Raw genomic sequence first — 18858 nt, forward strand, 5'->3', positions numbered from 1 at the left:
AATCTGGTGCTCTCACTTCACTTAAAAACACTTTGATGCAGCACCTGTGTGTGTTTGCGTATATGCGTGAGTTGTAGAGGGTAGTGGGAACTTCCTGATACCTCAAACCCTTCTTATGGTGCCCTAAGAAATGTTTCATAATTCCAATTCTATTTTGGCACACATATATGGATTTCTTTGTTCTGCATTTGCATATGTCACAGGTATTGCTTTGTATTCGCTCTTGTTATTTCTCATTTCATTAACAACAGACACCACTTATAATGTGTAAAAGTGAAAGTAACTTGCTCCAACTGTCAAGACGTTTGATAGGAAGGACTTGTAATTTTAACTGTAGTTTCCTATAAGACAGTTATGTTGTCCAGTCCACGTGTAAAAGTAGAATTTCAAGACTGTCAAGATAAGTTCAAGAACCACGTGGTGAGAAATAAGGCAAGAGCTCATAATGAGTAAATGTGTGTGTGTTTTCCATGCAGAGTGCTGTCGAAGACTCATTTCCAAGATTGCATCTAACGGTGGTTGTTGCTGTGGTTGGTGAGAATAAGTTTGTCACATGATCCATTTCCTCTCTCTGTAGCACTGTAACAAGTTCACAATATCTGCTCTTCCATCTGCAGCTAACACTCATATTCCAGCCTGCCTCCTGTCTCGGCTGCCTCCGTGTTCATATAGGTGAGTGTTCAGCTGACTTTTACTGAGATTTATCAGGAGAGGCACTAACGTTACAATCAATGTATTTTCATATTTTTACATTTTTGAAATTGACTTGACATGGAGCTAAAGCACACCACCAGATGCGTAATACCCCATTTTTCTAGTATTTATGTGTGCTTTTACAGTAAATGTGCTCAGTGAGTTAATATCTTAAGTGAGAGCAATAAATATGTATATATGGACAAAGTTAATATAAAAAGCAGCAGAAAGTAGAACTAAACATCTGACTTAGATCTGAGGTACATCATTATTTCAGTGTATGTACAGTAGCATATGGCACACACAGAGAACTGCACAGTCATATGAATGTAAAAACATCATAGCATAAATATGCATTACTTAAAGAAGTGTTTGGTTCCATTACAGTGATACAACAAAAAATGGTCCAGGGAACAAGAAGAGAAAATAAATAAAAAATAACTTATAATAACTTATTTATAATTTTTATTTACAAAAAAAAAAACAAACAAAAAAAAACACTCTGTTGTTCTCGTGTTCCAAAAACGTGTTTTACCATCCTGATCATATTTATAGTAATGGGTAAATTCAATTTGCATCATCTCCACTGAACATTACAATGGCTCAGTGATGTATGTCTAGTTGTGGTAACCACCGCCAACGACCACCACCATGTGCACGACTTGAGAGTGAAAGTGTTTGTATTCCACACCTTTGCTGAAGTGTTAACTCTCATGGCACAAACACAGAACGCAGCTTTTGACTCACCTCCCGGTTTATAAACCTTTCATAACATGATCATTGGCAGTTGTGGGTCTGCTCCCCAAACATTTTTGCATGTGTTGATTATAGAATATAGAACTCCACAGAGTGACGGTTGGCACACCTCACCGCAAATCAAGCATGTCCTTTTCCTGTGTGAAACTCCACCTGTCACATGCGCCACTCGCACGCAAACAACAACATAGAGTCATGCTACATTCTGGTTAGAATGTAACAGTATCTGTTCACACCTTGAGATCAATCAGATTTGCAGGAGATGAACGAATACACTCAGTGTCCTGCATGACTTTAGACAAGGCCTAGTGCACTTTTCTCTTGTAGTGTATGTTGTTAATACTTTATCTTTTATGCATTTTTGTTAAAATATCACAAAACAACATGCTAAATTAAGATCCACGTGACATTTCTTTATTTCCAACCCTGGCGCTCAGGTGATGAGAGGCCATTCTCATCAGATCATGACGGGGAATTCCAGTGACCTCAAGCTAGACAACGCCACCCTGCACCTGTTTCAGAACACAAACACCAGCATTGCCATCTCTGTCATCTACATGATCGTCACTGCCGTTAACCTGGTGGGAAATGGCCTTTCCATGTGGATCCTCCTCTTCCGTACCTCTCCCAAGACGGCCTCCATCATCTTCATGATTAATCTCACCTTCACTGACTTGGCCCTCGGCACTGCCCTGCCCTTTCAGATCGCCTACCAGCTTAAAGGATACAACTGGACTCTGGGACCCAATATGTGCAGGTATTCTTTATGAGGACATCTCGTTTGCCTTGTGTCTGTCAAGCAAAATATTATTTCTACATTTTCTACATCCATTGTTTGTAAGTTCCAGTTTAATTTGCAGCTACATCCAGCAGCCAGTTAGCTTAGCTTAGCATAAAGACTTTAAAAAGGGGGACACAGCTACTCTCCCTCTGTTTAAAATGATTTTATTGTCTCCACTGGTTGCCTGGCAAGCTCCAGGTGGCAACAAGGAATTCATGAACAGTGAATGAAATGAACAGTCCAGTACATAATATGATAATAATAATACATGAACTGCAGCTCAAAGTGCCTTACAACAAAGAAATCACGTGCATCAAGTGAAGGCTTCGCATAAAAAATACATAAAAAGAGGGATAAAAAATGAATGGAAAATAAGATAATTTTGCTATCAACTTGATGACAGCAAAAGTAAAATAGAATACGGATGAAAATAAAGACAATGAATAACATGAAGTGGAAAATAAAACCACAGAATGAAATAATAAAATATAGGTAAAAACAGATCACACAGAATGCATGAAATCAAGTAAAATACAACAATTTGAAAGAAGTACAGGGGTGTATAAGTGCGCGGCAAAGCACAAAAGTTTCAGGCCTGTATCAGGAAATCATGGCTGATTAAAGGCTTATTTTAAGAAGCCGGTTAAAATGAAAATAAAGCAAACTGTCTTAGCTCAATAACATTTCTGCCTTCACTTGTGTCCTAATTTAAAATCAGTTCCATTTTGATTTAGGTTTTGGTCAACTGCATGGGTTTGACATTCATGACTAAACCTATCACAAATGTAGGTTACTGAACATATTTCCATTTAAAGGTTACAGAAACACCACAGGAACAGGCTTAGTTCAGTAACAATAAGCTATCTGAATCACATGACTTAACATTAGAACATAAATGCATATTAACATTGCAGGTGCTTAGTGTGTGGATTTGCAGCTGACACGTTGGTTAAGTTGGTAATGAATAAAATGGGTTTGACGTATTTTCAGTGTCTTAATTTCTGACTTGATATCTTCATTGGAGCTCCCAAACAAACTTTGGTTTAGGGTAAAACTCATTTGGGTGGTTTTTGTTACATTTGGACGGAGCCGGGCCAGCTGTGTCCCCATTTCCAGTCTTTCTACTAAACTACGCTTACCGGCTACAGACAGACATTCATGAGTCATGAGTATTGATGGGCTTATCTTTCCTGGAATGCTGAACCTTTCCTTTGATTATCATTTTGCTTTGACTAGCAATTCAATAAAAAAACTCTTCTTCTATGTGTCTGCCATCAGCTTCCTGACCCTCGTCTTCTACACCAACATGTACTGCTCCATCTTGACCATGATGGCCATCGGAGTCGACCGCTACCTGGGCATCGTCAGGCCCATGCTGTTCAGGCGGACCAAGAGGGGGAAGTCCATCGCTGTCATCATCTGCCTCCTCATGTGGGGTTTGGTCCTGAGCGTGCTGTATCCGCTGATGACCACGGACCTGACCTTTGAAGTTCCTGAACTTGGGATTACCACATGCTTTGACGTACTGAAGAAAAATATGCTCCCGTCCATGACAGCCTGGGCAGTCTTTCTCTTCAGCATGGTGTTCATCCTCTTCCTCATCCCTTTCTGTGTCACGACATTCTGCTATATCAGTGTCATACACAAACTGGCCACAGATTCCAAGACAGTCCAGAAAGAGAGAGCGCTCCGTCTGGCCTTCATCGTCCTCCTGGTCTTCACCCTCTGCTTCGCCCCGAACAACATCCTCCTGTTGACTCACAGTATTCTGAGAATCTTCTTTCAGCGGTCTGTCTACATGGCCTACAAACTGTCCCTCTGTTTCAGTTGCCTGAATAGCTGCCTCGACCCGTTCATTTATTACTTTGCTTCCAAGGATTTCAGACAAAAGTTGCGACAGATCATGAATGTGCAGAACCTGAGCAGTGCGGACTCAGTGAAGATGGAGCATAAAGAGAGTTTGTACTCAGCACATTGTACCTTCGAAGGTCAAGAGAGAGAACACAGCAAGGTGTCATTGATGCCAGGCACGTCACAGCACACAGAATGAGAAGAAGAGAGAAAAATAGCAACAGACCCGTGAAAATGGAAGTGAGAGACAGACAGAGAGTGTGTTAAGAGCTGCCCTCGTGTGTGTGTCACGCTCTGACAGTGTCTGTTCTTGGGTCAAGATCTTTTTACTTGTTTTTTTTGTTCGTGCACCACAGAACAAATGACCGGCAGCTGAACCTCTTTGCTAACTTAGCCATTATTCTTGCGTTACCCTATGTGTTATTGTAAAGAATGAACAAGCATTCATGTCTGCCATAAGCATCCGAAGAGTTCTTTTTAAGGAAGTATGTAGCATGCGCAAGGGTAAATAAACTGTGAATAAACTTTATTGTATTAGGACTTTTTGTATTATCTGCATATGTAAGATATAAGGTTTCTCTGCCCAAAATATCTGACATTCTTAACTTGACCTCTGTACATGTTTCTGTTAATGTCTGTGTACTGTTTTTAGATATGAATGGGGCCAGTTTCGACCCTAGTTACTTAAGGAACTTTCAGGTTCCTCCTTTTCTTATTTTTTGTTCATGCTCTTCCTCTACAAAAATAAATGTGTCATAGTTATAACAATCATTATTATTGTTGTGAGCTGCAGTAGTAGCTGCACATGGTGAGAAGGACCTATCTAAGGATCCATCTGGAGTCGTGCAGACTGCAGACACACAGACTGAACTGCATGATACACCAGCGCTTGAAAATGACAGTTGCAACACTCTGACCTCGCTGCTATGCGGTCGGTCACGTGGTCGATGTAGCTCTCAACAGATCCAAACAACAATATTATCCCAGAATGTGCATTGACTACTACGTGTAAACAACAGAATCTAATGATTCTGAAATGGGCTGTTTTGCATTAGTACTTTTACTTTTTGTGCTGTATGTATATTTTTATTCTAATATTTTGAATGCAGGACTTGTAACAGAGTATTTCTACACTGTGTTATTTTTACTCAAGTAAAAGATCATAGTGCTTCTTCCAGTGCTGATGTACAGTATGTGTGTTTTCATATTTTTCTCGTGCTTCTATAGTCATAATTACTCACATCTTAAATTTAAGATGTTCACATAAACATGCACAACAAGTGAATATCAGAGAATGCCAACAACTGCTCAACTGAAGCCAAGAAAGAAGTTTGGTCATTGGAGCAAAACAAACAAGGCAACCAACTGAATTCTACAAAACATTTTATTATATCATATATCCAGGGAAAGGAGTCTGTTAGAAGCAGACCGTGTCACAGGCCCAGAACAGACCGGGCCTTGAGTCGAGTTGAGCCTCTCACGGCTGGAGACAACTGGAAGAAGTGAAAGAGGAGTGAACAGTGTTAAGGCTAATACACTGAAGGACAAAAATACACTCCGAAATCCAATGTTTCCCAAACTTTCTCATGAGGCTGAGATTACAGAAGTGAGAGTACACGCTCACAGTTAGGCCAGATTTGGACATAGACTTATTATTTTGTCTCAGTTCTCCAGCACAGAATCTGTAATTAAATAATGTGAGGTGAACCATGCAGTAATTATAGCCGTTAGACAGACTGCTAATTTCAGCTCTTGGAAGAGTCCCTCGAAACCTAAATAAAATAAAAAGGTCACATATTGTACTTGATTGCAGATTGAATTTGATGAACAAATACCCTCATAAAGCTGAATGTTAAACTCCCAATCATTGTTTCATTTCAAATCCAACGTGCTGAAGGACAGAGTCAGAATATCCAAAAATTGCGTCATTGTCCGAATACACGTTGACCTATCTGTATAAACCCCAAACCAGTCTTACACCTATAAGGTATCCCAACACCTGAACGTCCCCCTCCTCCAATCACAAGGCCTCAGTCACTGTGGACATGGGGCGTGTTCCTCACCATCAGAAATCAGGGGTTAATCCCTGACTACATTTCAGCAGTTCTCAATGCGTGATCACTGCTAGGCAGCACCATGCTGATGGGCCTAGTGACAAACAATCTGCCTAATAACAAAAACAATCCAGCCTGCCTACGATGCTCAACGCTTACACTGCCATACAGGTGTTAATTCAATTATATGTTTAAGCACTGAGGTCATAGTTGGTGGTGTTGTACAGAAATCAGACTCAAGAAGTAGTGCAAAACTATAAAATAGATATAAAGAATGGTGAGGCAATAAACAATATATACAATGACATTTACAATGTTCAGGTATTTATGTTTGCAGTGACAGTGAGTGATGAATGTACATGTTAAAACTGCATTGTTGGATGATAAAAGGCCAGTCAGTGGATGTTTTGGTGTCAGATTGTTAGTGACACTGTACGACCAGCTGACTGTTCATCAGGGTGATGGCTTGTGGGAAGAAACAGTTTTTTGGTCTGACTGTTTTAGCGTTCAGTGATCTGTAGCAACGACCAGAGAGGAGAAGTTGGAACAGGTTGTGTCCAGTATGAGAGGGATCTGCAGTGATGCCTGCCTGTTTTCTCAGTCTGGAGGTGTGTGAGTCCAGAACGGAGGGCAGGTTGGCACTAATGATTTTCTCAGCGGGGGGATCAGACCCCCATCTGAATATAATGTAGTGCTGTACAACTCCACCTTGAACAATGACCTCAGTAATAAACTTGTTATTGGATTTACACTTTCCCGACTCTCTAAACAAAAACTCACGGCAGCGCAGCGTAGCACCAATCAACATGGATGCTGATGAACATTTATTATCCTTCATTGATAAAAGAATGAACACTCACTGAAGCGGTTGTTGCTAATCGATTCTGGAGAAACCGGTGGACAAACATGATGCTTACAGGATGCTGTCAAGGTCAGAGTCATTTACGCTGTTTCTGAGCCAACATCACAAACAGACACCGGTCCAGATCTTGTTTACAGTTTCTCTGTGGTCTTTATGGTTCTCTTCCAGCCTGAGCGGTAAAGAGCACAGTGTCTTCACTGGTGTCGCTATAGTCCTCTGCCACGAGAAAGAAAGTAGGTCACAACTTATTAACGCTTAGACTTACAGTTTGTTTCCTGTAGAGATGTGATTTGTTGGAGCTCTTAAGATTTTGAGTACTTTTTTTTTACGTTCAGCAAAAATATCTGAGGAAAAACTGTTCCAGTAATTTCTGAAATGAACAGAATATGGGAGGCTCTTCACTGGTGTGTTTCTTTTCTAAACCTCCCTGCAGGCCAGACGAAGCAGTGGACTACCAGCTGGTAGAATTCTATGAAGAAACAAAGGTGAAGTTTGCTGATCTCTCAGAAAGCTTGCTGTGGGAGTACATCAATAGTGGCGAACCCATGTGAGTATGAACATTTGAACTTTCACATGTGTAATAGCTATTGATTTCTCTTGATGGAGTGACCGAGCCAAGCACTGGACCAGTGGAAACCACTGGAGCCTCATGATCATGCTGCTTTTTGGACTTTGATGTCCGACTTTTTTTCCAGCTTTGTTTGCCTTGTCAGAGATCGTGTCAGTCTGACATGAAACGTCAAGTTGCATCAGGAGTGCATCATTTGATTTGTGCTGCATTTAAAAAATGCCCCATCACACATGCAACCCAAATAGTGAATGTGTGCGAGTGGTTGTGTATTCATCAGAGAGTGTACGTACTCTTCAACTGAAACATCTGTGTCTGTGTGTGTTAGGGACAAGGCCGGCGGCTATGGCATTCAGGCACTCGGTGGCATGCTCGTGGAGTACATTCACGGAGACTTCCTCAATGTTGTTGGTTTTGAACCCTCACTGAAGTGGTTGTCCACATGGCCTCTGGGTCAAAGAACGGTTCTGGAGGATGAACACAGGAATGCGGAGTGCCAAAGGGAGGGACAACCTCAGCCAGTTTATTCATTTATGACTTGCTTTTACAGACCAGTCATGAAACTGACCTGCAACTGACCCTTGTAAGAGCCAAAACAGGACTTGGATTTCATCAAGGACTCACACTCACACAATACCTCTCCTGTGATACTGGGCTGATGCTATGGATTAATGGGAATACTTAAGAAGCATTAGAAGAAAAGTTGGGATTTTCCATGAATATCAATATCGTTACGATATCTAATTACTACAGACGATTTCTTTTAGCTTCCGATTCCTCTCAGCTTCTTAATGGTGCCATATTTTAATGTTTAGTCTTTAAGATTTCATCCACTTGTTCTTCTGTGTTTCCACTAATTGATGCATCTGATAAAGATATCGTGCTTGATCTGGTCTGATCTTCCTCATCCACATATATGGTACGTTGCTGCATTGTCGACTTCAGTCATTCAATCATTTATTCATTAATCGTTCATCTTTGTATTCTTTGCATTTATTCATGGTAGCATTTAGCACATTCATTTGTTCTTACTTGTATGTGTAGTTGTTAATAGTCTTATGGTCACTGTACACGAGCCAAGAACTCCATAGCAACCTTTAGACTGAGACTGAATTAATTAATTAGCTTTCACTTTTTCCCTTTCAAAGAGTGGAGCCCTGAGGTCAATTTAATGCTAATGATAGGAAGTGAGTGTGGATCTGCTATTTGCTTTGACCACAGTTCTTTGCTATAATAATTTAATATCCTCAAGAAAGCAAAATATGCTACAGCTGTTATACACTTCTCGTCTCCACCACCTCTTGAAAGAGACAGAAAAAAGTGTTATCTTGAGATAACACAAAATTTTGTGTCATCCAAGAAATGCTGAAGTGATCTTGGTCCAACAAGCTCTCGACTTTAATCTCACATATAACTGTTTCGTCATTGTTTTCATCAGTCTGATCAAAGTTGGGCGACAATTCCAGCTCCACAGTCGAGATGTTCTAGTTTCAGACATTCACAAGTCTTTATAAACAAGGTACCAATGGATTAAAGCATGTCATTGTATTCTATACATATGTATTCTTGAGTGCAAGGCAGAGTGAATACAATTCCACGTGCCCGGGTTGTTTTCAGTAACAGGTCTTCTCTGCCTGGACCTGGTCCCAACACAAGGCTGCGCAGTCCTGAGACCGGGACTTTCTCTTCCATTGCATTAGGACTGTCCCTTGACACAGACATATACACACGGTGAAGACCAGTGGCTGAAAGGAAGGATATGTAAATGCCTCTGTAGTTCAAATCAAATGTATGTCCCATGTGCAGTATGTACATATTTAGCAAAATGTGGACAAAAGCTTTCTGGGTTACTGTTGGTTTCATATGGTGTTTGCACTCTGCTACTCTTAAAACATACAATTTTGGCATGTTGAGATGAAGCCTATAAGCATATACACAGTTGCCAGTTTATTAGGTACACCAAGCCAAAACTAATGCATCTAGCAGTCCTGCAATAAATCCTCCCTTCATGAGGCTTATTATGTTACGTTTTTGTTGTTTAGAGGTGTTAATGTGATTATTTAGGAGGTAGGTACTGAAATGTTGCTCATTTTAGGTGACAATTAGAATGTAAATAGCTATTGTCTTTTGGTAAACATTAACTAGCTGACTACATAACATACCATGAGTGCAGCAACCACTCATTGTTTGATCAATCGCCACATACGTTATTTCCGCACTCCCAGAGTCCATCGGTTCATGAGAGTGTCGCAACTGTCTTTTTCAACAGCGCTGCCTAAGCCTCAAAGTCTTCTAGCTGCTGTGAGACCGCAGATCTACGTGATCGCACGTGGCGTCAACAATTCTGAAGAGACTGCAGCCATGCTAACAGCTCAGTAACAGCCTTTTATCCCTCACGTCACTAAACGTCATTAAACGTCATCGCGTATGCGCCGTCACGTTGATCGTCCGGACAAGCCACTATCGCTGTCAGTTTCCTGATTTCTGCAGGTAAGCCAGACGCTGCATATATAGCATAACGCAATGCTCACACCATGAAACCACTTCTTGTTTTTTCATTTTCTTTTTTTTTATTATCAACTAACTGAGCTCTTTCAGCCGTGTCCTTTTTTCGTGGGTGAACTCATTAAACAAACGTTATGCAAACGCTTCGCTCCCTTGCAGTTAAAGTGCAGGAGCTTTTTCTTCTAACATTACAAAACCTAAAATCCACATAACGACCCCAACGAGCCCATAGCTAACAGCAAGCTAACACAGTTAAGAGAGCAGGGACGTGAAGTGTGCATGTCGCGTGTCGCTAATATTGCTAGGATATATCTTTGAATCACTCATTATACAACGTCACGTGATTAAGTTTGGCTACTTTCATAGAAGCCACTTATTGATTAAACACAGTTAATCGGAAAACTGTAACTTTGTATTGACGTTTCTGCCTTTGTGCATGAAGTCACTCCCCAGTGTAACTTACGTAATGACAGTGAATTGAGGTGTCTTTACAGTACTGACACATGTTCATTGATTTATTTTTTTTAATGCATTATTCCATTATACATGTATGCATGAGCCATATTGGCCTGGGGCTGCAAGTAAACTGAAGTATGCTGTAATAAATTAGTCCATAAACTGTCCTAAACCCCAAATGTCAAATTTCAACTGATTCAAATCAGAGAAATGCAGCAATTTAAATTATTTATTTAAAGTTATTTAAATGCTTAATTGATTATCTTTTCTCCATATTTTATGCTATTGTTTCAGCATTATATGTCCTCAGTGACAGCGCAGCAGTCGTCTGACTCCATACTGCGAGTCCTTTGCATAATCGAGGCCACATCTGCAGTGTTTAACTGTGTCCATCACCCCAGGGTCAGTTAGACGGCAAGTCCACCATGGTGCTGAACCCTGTCATTTCCAAGCTGGCCGGGAAACTGGTCGTTCTGGCGAGCGCTTCCCCGAGGAGACTGGAGATTCTCCGCAATGCTGTACGTTTCCCACAGGTTAAACTCATAGGAACCAAATGTATATCAGGAGCGCTGCGTGTTTTGTTTGCTAATTTTATTGTTGCTTTTTTTCCCTCCTGCATCTCAGGGCTTACGGTTTGAGGTGGTTCCATCGTGGTTCAAAGAAACTCTCGACAAGGGACTTTTCAAAGCACCTCATGAGTATGCTGTTGAGACAGCCAAACACAAGGCCCTGGAGGTGGCCAGGAGGATGCCGTTGGTGAGTTTAGCTCCTTTTTGTAGGACAATAAACAGCACATATTATCCTGTGGAATGACAAATTAATAATGCATTGTGTATTAATTTGCTTTAGAAACACCTGAAGACTCCAGACATAGTAATCGGAGCAGACACTATTGTGGTAAGCAGAAGAAAGCTTTGCAGTATTTTATCTGCTTCCTCTCTGCTTTAGAAGTTGCATGTTGTATGTTTTTTTTTTTTATTCTGGATACTCTGTTTGCTTTCCACAGACTGTAGATGGCATGATCCTGGAGAAGCCAGCGGACAAACATGATGCTTACAGGATGCTGTCGAGGTCAGTGTCATTTACGTTGTTTCTGAGCCAACATCACAAACAGACACCGGTACAGATCTTGTTTACAGTTTCTCTGTGGTCTTTATGGTTCTCTTCCAGCCTGAGCGGTAAAGAGCACAGTGTCTTCACTGGTGTCGCTATAGTCCTCTGCCACGAGAAAGAAAGTAGGTCACAACTTATTAACGCTTAGACTTACAGTTTGTTTCCTGTAGAAATGTGATTTGTTGGAGCTCTTAAGATTTTGAGTACTTTTAAAATTTTCTATTTCTTCATCAAAAATATCTGTGAGGAAAAACTGTTCCAGTAATTTCTGAAATGAACAGAATATGGGAGGCTCTTCACTGGTGTGTTTCTTTTCTAAACTTCCCTGCCGGCCAGACGAAGCAGTGGACTACCAGCTGGTAGAATTCTATGAAGAAACAAAGGTGAAGTTTGCTGATCTCTCAGAAAGCTTGCTGTGGGAGTACATCAATAGCGGCGAACCCATGTGAGTATGAACATTTGAACTTTCACATGTGTAATAGCTATTGATTTCTCTTGATGGAGTGACCGAGCCAAGCACTGGACCAGTGGAAATCACTGGAGCCTCATGATCATGCTGCTTTTTGGACTTTGATGTCTGACTTTTTTTCCAGCTTTGTTTGCCTTGTCAGAGATCGCGTCAGTCTGACATGAAACCTCAAGTTGAGTCAGGAGTGCGTCATTTGATTTGTGCTGCATTTAAAAAACGCTCCATCACACATGCAACCCAAACTGTGAATGTGTACAAGTGGTTGTGTATTCATCAGAGAGTGTACGTTGCTCTTCAACTGAAACATCTGTGTCTGTTTGTGTTAGGGACAAGGCCGGCGGCTATGGTATTCAGGCGCTCGGTGGCATGCTCGTGGAGTATGTTCATGGAGACTTCCTCAATGTCGTGGGTTTTCCCCTTAACCACTTCTGCAAACAACTGGACCTTATTTACAACCGCTGCACTTCCTCCTCAGACCAGGAAAGTTCGTCTTTCTTCCCAAGCCACAGCATCACAATACTCACTCAGCCCCAAACCAACCCACCAACTTCAGCGAATGACAACCCATCACCCAGCCGCAGACCGAACAACCCACCTGCCAGTCAACCAGACCACATCCAGAGCAGCCCGTCAGCCAGTTCCGTCCACAAGGTTTGTTTTTCTCACTCTGTGAGCAACATAACCGTTTTGTTGTTATTTATAAGTAACAGTCTCTCCTTACAGGTGAAAAGTGAAGTGGGTGAGAGTTCCTGGATGTTGGTCAACAGCCTGTCTAAGCATACAGACGAGAGAGAGGCCAGAGACTCTGAGAGTGCAGCATTACCACTGGTGGCCAGCAGAGGGCAGGCGATTGAACTCAATGTGACACAGCATGAGGACTGTGAGCCGAAAAAAGAGGACTTGCAGCAAGTCATTGAACTGATGGATGGGTTCAAAGCCTCAAAGGTAATTAGAGACGCACTGTGTGCTCCAAGATTGGTAAATCTCTATGCAAGTTTTTTTTTCACAGTGAAATATAACTTAAAATGATTCTAGTTGACCTCTAGAGGATGTAATGAAGCTTTATAATAGCCTGACATTTTGGGAGATGGTACGCTTAATGTACACTTAATTGGTTTCTTTCCGAGAGTTAGATTAGGAGATTTATCCACTCTCAGATATGTACATTAAATACGAAGCTACAGCCAGGAGACATCACCTGGCAGAGCGTAAGGGAAACAGCTAGTTTGGCTGTTTGCACAGTTAAATCAGCTCTATCAGCACCTCTAAAGATCACAGATCAACACATGATATCTTGTTTGTTCAATCTGTACAAAAACCAAAGCATAAAAATAACAAGTTGTGGTTGTAGAGAGGGTGCAGCTGATTGGCTGGTAAAGAAGGTGACCCTGAGACTCCAGGATACAGATTGAACAAACCAGATGTGATGTTTTAATTAGCGAGTTTTACAGGTGCAGGTTCATACTTAACAGACAGGATGTGTTGATCTTTCCCCAAATGTCAAACTGTTCCTGTAAGACTATCAGATCTGCAAGCATCAGAAAACCACAGAACAGGTTCATGTTAATAAAATGTCATGTTTGCTTCCGTTCGCCTTTCCCAAAATGTTCCAGGCTCTATTTACTGCATCCAAGATGCGTGTGTTTGACCTGCTGCACAGCAGCCCGGGGCTGGAGGCGGCACAGGTGGCCCAGGAGATCAAAGCCTCTGTGAAGGGGACTGAATGTCTGCTGGAAGCCTGTGTGTCTCTGGGACTGTTGAAGAGCAAAGAGAGAAGTTAGTCAGCACTCATCTGCGTTGATCGTTGCATGATTGTCGCTTGTTCCTGCCTTAAAGAGGTAGCATCTTATACTGAACTTGAAATGTACCTTGAAGTGAAGTTTTGAATGTTTTCTGGTGTCTGCACTCCCAGTGTACGACAACACAGATCTGGCCACGTGTTTTCTACGGTCGGATGCTCCTTTTTCGCTGCAGGGGTACATCCAGCATTGTAACAACACAGTGTGGCCTCTTTTCTCCCACCTCGAGAGCGCTGTGCGGGACGGAACCAACCAGCACGAGAAGGCTTTCGGCAAGAAATCTGACGACATGTTTCAGGTGATTTTCTCATACGGACCAAATGTGGGCGAAAAAATCTAAAAATATTTGACTGAGCTATTTGTTATTTATTTCTTTTGTTCCTCCATGTCATTTGTTTCTGTTTACAGGATGTTTTCTACAACAGTCAAACAGTCAAACTGAGATTCATGAATGGCATGCACAGCATTGCCAGAGTCACAGGCAAAGCCGTAGCAACAGCCTTCGACCTGTCCAGTTTTAAAACTGCCTGCGACCTCGGAGGTAAGAAAGGAACATAAAAGGTTTGAAGTGGTGTTCTTGAGTAATCAACCATTCTCTAAAGTGTCGTCTTTTTTTCCCAGGATGCACTGGTGCCATGGCCTATGAGTTCACTAAAGCCCATCCTCAGTTGTCTGTGACAGTGTTTGACTTGCCGACCGTTGTTGAGATGAGTGAACATTTCCATCCTCTGCGCACAGACAACAGGGTTTCATTTGTAGCAGGTCAGTTTGTGTTTCTGCATCAAAATATAAGCTGGACTGTTGCTGTTTAATGACAAGAAGCTGGTTAATGCACTGCAATTAGCTCATTCAGTGGGTCTTAGATACATGTTTGACCATAACTCATGGTTTCACTGTCTGAACAGGAGACTTCTTTAAAGATGAATTGCCCAAAGCAGACTTGTACATCCTGGCGAGGATCCTCCATGACTGGCCTGATGAGAAAGTGCGTCTCCTGCTGAGTAAAATTGCAGATGCATGCACACCAGGTAAAGATCTTAAAGTTATTTCAGACTTTTTCTCTACGTATTTTGGCTGAACAAGGAATGCAAACACGATTCAAATTAATTATTAATATATGCGTAGTCTAATGTTCTCACTCATGAGCCAGTGAAACTTAGGAGGCTGCAGTTTTTCATTGTTATGGAAGACTGCAGCAGCTGATCTCGCTGACAGTCCCCACACTGAGGTAAAATCATGTGTAAAATCTGCTGCTGTTTAGTCTCAGTGATAACCTGAAGACTCTTAAAGGCTCAGCGGAACTTTGTTGATAACCGCTGCTGAAACATCTGAAACCTGTTATCATCAGTGTTCCGATGATGTAAAAGATAAAAATGATTGCACCATTGTGACATTTAAAAAACAACACTTTGCAACAAGCTGGCACCTTCAAAGCCAAGCCAAAGTACCAACTTGATGGTAGTTTTGTTTTCCTACTTGTTCTTCTTGATCTTTATTCTTTGCCTAAAGCAAGGGAATGCAAGGGGACAAGGGATGACAAAACTACCAGTATTCTTGTCTAAAGTTGCACATCTGCATACGCATCACACGCTTACACCACTGTGCCAGGCTGTGGACTCCTGCTAAGTGAGATCTTCCTGGATGACGACAGAAGGGGCCCGAGTCGTGGGCTGCTCCAGGCCCTCAGCATGAGCGAGGGGAAACAGAGGAGCGCCACAGAGTACAGTCTGCTTCTGAAGAGCCATGGCTTCATAACGGCACATGTCAGATATACAGACAGCCTCCTGGACGCTATGCTCTGCATCAAAGCATGACCGACAGCACCCTCAAAATCACTATACTGTAGGTCTTGTCATGTACTGTATACTGTAGATAACCTAAATCAAGGGCTAGGTTTGAGTCTGTAAAGCAGCCTCTGCGATCCAGTAAAAGGTGTCTTTTTGCTCAGATATTTACTTGTTTGTGTCGTGTAAAGGCAGATTACGTCAAACATTTTATGTGTAATTTCCTATACACTCAGGTCTTAATCTGTTTTGTTGCGCCTTAGGATGTGCAGTGCTCATAGCTGAGACCATGTTGGACGGACAGACACCGTACTCTGCTCTGCAGTCTCTGAACATGCTTGCCCAGACTGAGGGGACAGAGAGGACAGAGAGCCAGTATGCAAACTTGCTGAACAAACATGGATTTGGACACACACGTGTGGTTCACACTATGAACTTCCTTGATGCCTTACTTGCCATTAAAATGTAGCATGTGAATCATGCTCGTGAATCCTGCTGTTTTTCATTCTTTTGTTTATGACAGGCCGTCTTTGTTCAGTTTTTGGCCTTTTGATCGGTGGTGGAAGATGACTGGGGTTCATTTATATATGTTGAATTCACATAGATAAATTATCTTTTGTTATGTGGTTCGCAACAACAAACAATAATGACTGAGTTTACGTGTAAATTACCTGTTGCTGTCCTCCTTGCTGCATGAGTGATGCATGCCTGGTGTGGAACAGTGGAACAGTGACATGCAGTTGTTTGGTTCTTCTGTAACACAAAGTGTATCAATAAGCAATCTAACATCATTAGCATCCTGCAGCTGGATCATCATCGACACTACTGGGCTGCACGGAGGCACTGAGAGGCAAGAGAGGAAAACAAAAAACAAAACATTTTCTAAGTATGATCTGAATTGTTTTCTCTGTGTTTACAACTTAAGTTTCTGACAGAAAGCACTGAGGGCCAACTTCCCCCACAGGTGATGCACTTCAGCCTCTTGTGGCCAGAATAAGTATTACAACAACAAACACAAAAATAATCCTTACACCTTTTTTTTTGGCACCTGGCAGAATTTAGAAAGGTTACCCCGCCAAGACCTTTTTTCCACTTCTTTTTATGTCATAAACACAGGAGAGAACACAATTTAGATCAGAAATAGAAAATGAATCACCTGAGTTTGTCCTCTCACTTGCCTCTCAGGCCTTCCGTAGGGCCGCCTGTACTTTGATATCTATTTTTCTTTTCACTATAAGTAAAAAAAAAAGTCTCTCTGTGACTGCTCTGTGTGTAGTCTCCTCATTTGAAAAACACACATACTCTGCTCCGCTGGATGGAGGCTGTGACTGGAGAGTGCACCCTTCCTCTTAAACACTCAGTAGTTGCCATGTTGTGATGATGTAAACTGGATGCAAGGGTTATACTGCACATGTCAGTTTTGCAGCGGCGGACATGACTTCAGCTTTGCAGGAGGCTGGAAGAAGACTGGCAGCGATGAGGGCAGCTGAGCCTTCTTCAGTGGGGCCCTGTCAGACATACTCTGAGGCTCGGGTGGAGCCTTCGTCAGGGTCTCATATGATGGGCTCAGTGTATTTTTCTAAGTTAACCCTCATCCCCCCCTTACAAACCCCACAAGTGATATTTAAGATTTAACCTCCTCCTGTAGCCTGAAGCAGTTTGCTTGCAGTTGAAGTCACACTAACCAGTGGATGAATCCATCAAAGCAGCCTTTAAACACAGCATATATTATTGTCCAATGCGGTCTGTTTGACCATAATTGCCCTTTTTTTTTTTTTCTTTTTTTTTTGCAAAGAATGATCAAACTCTGACTCCTTCTCCTCTGACGTTAATCTATCTCAAATTAAAGCTGCGGAGAAAATATTTTGCTTGTCACTGTTTGACAGTAGATGCAGCTCACCTCCAAAGTGATATCTGATACTCTGGAAATGTAACCCAAATATTTACTCTGCACATTGCTGTCGCTCTTTGCTGTGTCAGTGAGCCTCCTCAAGATGGCATCACAAACCTGCAGATCTCGCCAGAAAACTTGGACACACACACACACACACAGGCTTCCCTGTTTTGTTTAACGGTCTTAATTCTTTCCAGTGGCAGCTCGACATGTGCTACAGAGATCCCTCAAACACTGACTGACATCAAGCAAGTTCATTTGTGCTTCATGCATATGGTCGAGCAGTTTAGTTTATTAATGCAGTGAAGCATATGACACCATCCCTTATATTCTTAAAGCTCTTGGATTTCAGTTTTGAGGCAGTGGCAGAAGCAGCCAAACAGCTGATGGGAATGTGGGAATATAGCTATCTTGCCAAGATAAATAGCTCTTATTCTTTATGACACTGAAAGTGTATCTGGATTACTCTTCGTTTTGGATCCCTCTCTAAGTATTTTCCTAGAAGGGTAATAAGGGTGGTCATGTTATTCATGGCTATTTTCTTGTCAGTCTGGGCTCAGGCTCTCTGTGACATCTAACTGATATCCATTACTCAGATTTTGTTCTTTGGACAAGGAGAGACACGGGGAGGGTGCACTGAAGTTCAAATATGACACTGAGTGTAAATCACACGAGGCCTCTTTTCTTGTGAGCTCACACTGAAGGCATCAAAACGCCATATACTGCCATACTTCCCTGCCACAGTGACTGGGAAAGCCTGAGCTGACTCAATAAACTCAACACTTCACACATTACTGATCAGTTTTCTTCTTACAGGACAGCCATGTGACACCGAATTGTTGTGTAGCAGGAGAACGTCCGGCTGGTGAAACTCAGATGAGCGTCACAAGTCAAACAGCAGAGCTTGCGTTCCCTTAAAACACCACAAAAGCCTTTCCATGAAAGGATTTGCATATCCGTTCACATCCAGTGTCCCATCTGCACCCGCTCACCCTCAAATGCCTCCACTTTTGTGTACAAGCATCAGCGGCAAAGCCTCGGCTTTCTAATGAAAACCATTCAAGTCAATCAAGTTTACCAGAGACCAAAGGCCAGTGTAATTTGGGAAAATTGCTGAAACTCCAAAGTAATCTTCTGTAATATGATCTTGCCTATTGAACACTGGCTGTACTGTACGTGTCGGATAAGAGCTCAGTCATTTTCTTCAAATGCAGTCCTGACAAGCAGCATGGATATCCACCTGCAAGTAATCATCATTCTAGTGTTAAGTGCT

General features: G+C 41.9%; 2 protein-coding genes across 7 annotated transcripts; both read left to right on the forward strand.

Annotated features, from left to right (window-relative positions):
* Positions 1-623: 623 nt before the first annotated feature.
* p2ry8 (P2Y receptor family member 8) lies at positions 624-5131 on the forward strand. The gene is made up of 3 exons (XM_076747251.1): positions 624-672; positions 1887-2206; positions 3509-5131. Exons 2-3 carry the CDS (start codon positions 1890-1892, stop codon positions 4278-4280), a joined length of 1089 nt encoding a protein of 362 aa, XP_076603366.1. The 5' UTR covers positions 624-672; positions 1887-1889; the 3' UTR covers positions 4281-5131.
* Positions 5132-7021: 1890 nt separating this feature from the next.
* Positions 7022-16567, forward strand: asmtl (acetylserotonin O-methyltransferase-like). 6 transcript variants are annotated; one of them, XM_076747497.1, is made up of 16 exons: positions 10000-10055; positions 10928-11044; positions 11151-11282; positions 11376-11423; positions 11533-11597; positions 11697-11761; positions 11976-12084; positions 12435-12759; positions 12832-13053; positions 13722-13884; positions 14021-14205; positions 14316-14448; positions 14529-14669; positions 14813-14935; positions 15516-15749; positions 15955-16173. In XM_076747497.1, exons 2-15 carry the CDS (start codon positions 10952-10954, stop codon positions 15719-15721), a joined length of 2010 nt encoding a protein of 669 aa, XP_076603612.1. In that variant the 5' UTR covers positions 10000-10055; positions 10928-10951; the 3' UTR covers positions 15722-15749; positions 15955-16173. The 6 variants fall into 6 exon arrangements, with proteins under 6 accessions (XP_076603614.1, XP_076603610.1, XP_076603612.1 ...); XM_076747498.1 differs by having other exon boundaries at positions 10012-10055; positions 10821-11044; positions 15955-16567; XM_076747495.1 differs by lacking the exon at positions 15516-15749 and having other exon boundaries at positions 9973-10055; positions 10821-11044; positions 15955-16567.
* Positions 16568-18858: the final 2291 nt, after the last annotated feature.

Source organism: Chaetodon auriga, chromosome 13 (assembly GCF_051107435.1).
Source record: "Chaetodon auriga isolate fChaAug3 chromosome 13, fChaAug3.hap1, whole genome shotgun sequence".
NCBI lineage: Eukaryota > Metazoa > Chordata > Actinopteri > Chaetodontiformes > Chaetodontidae > Chaetodon > Chaetodon auriga.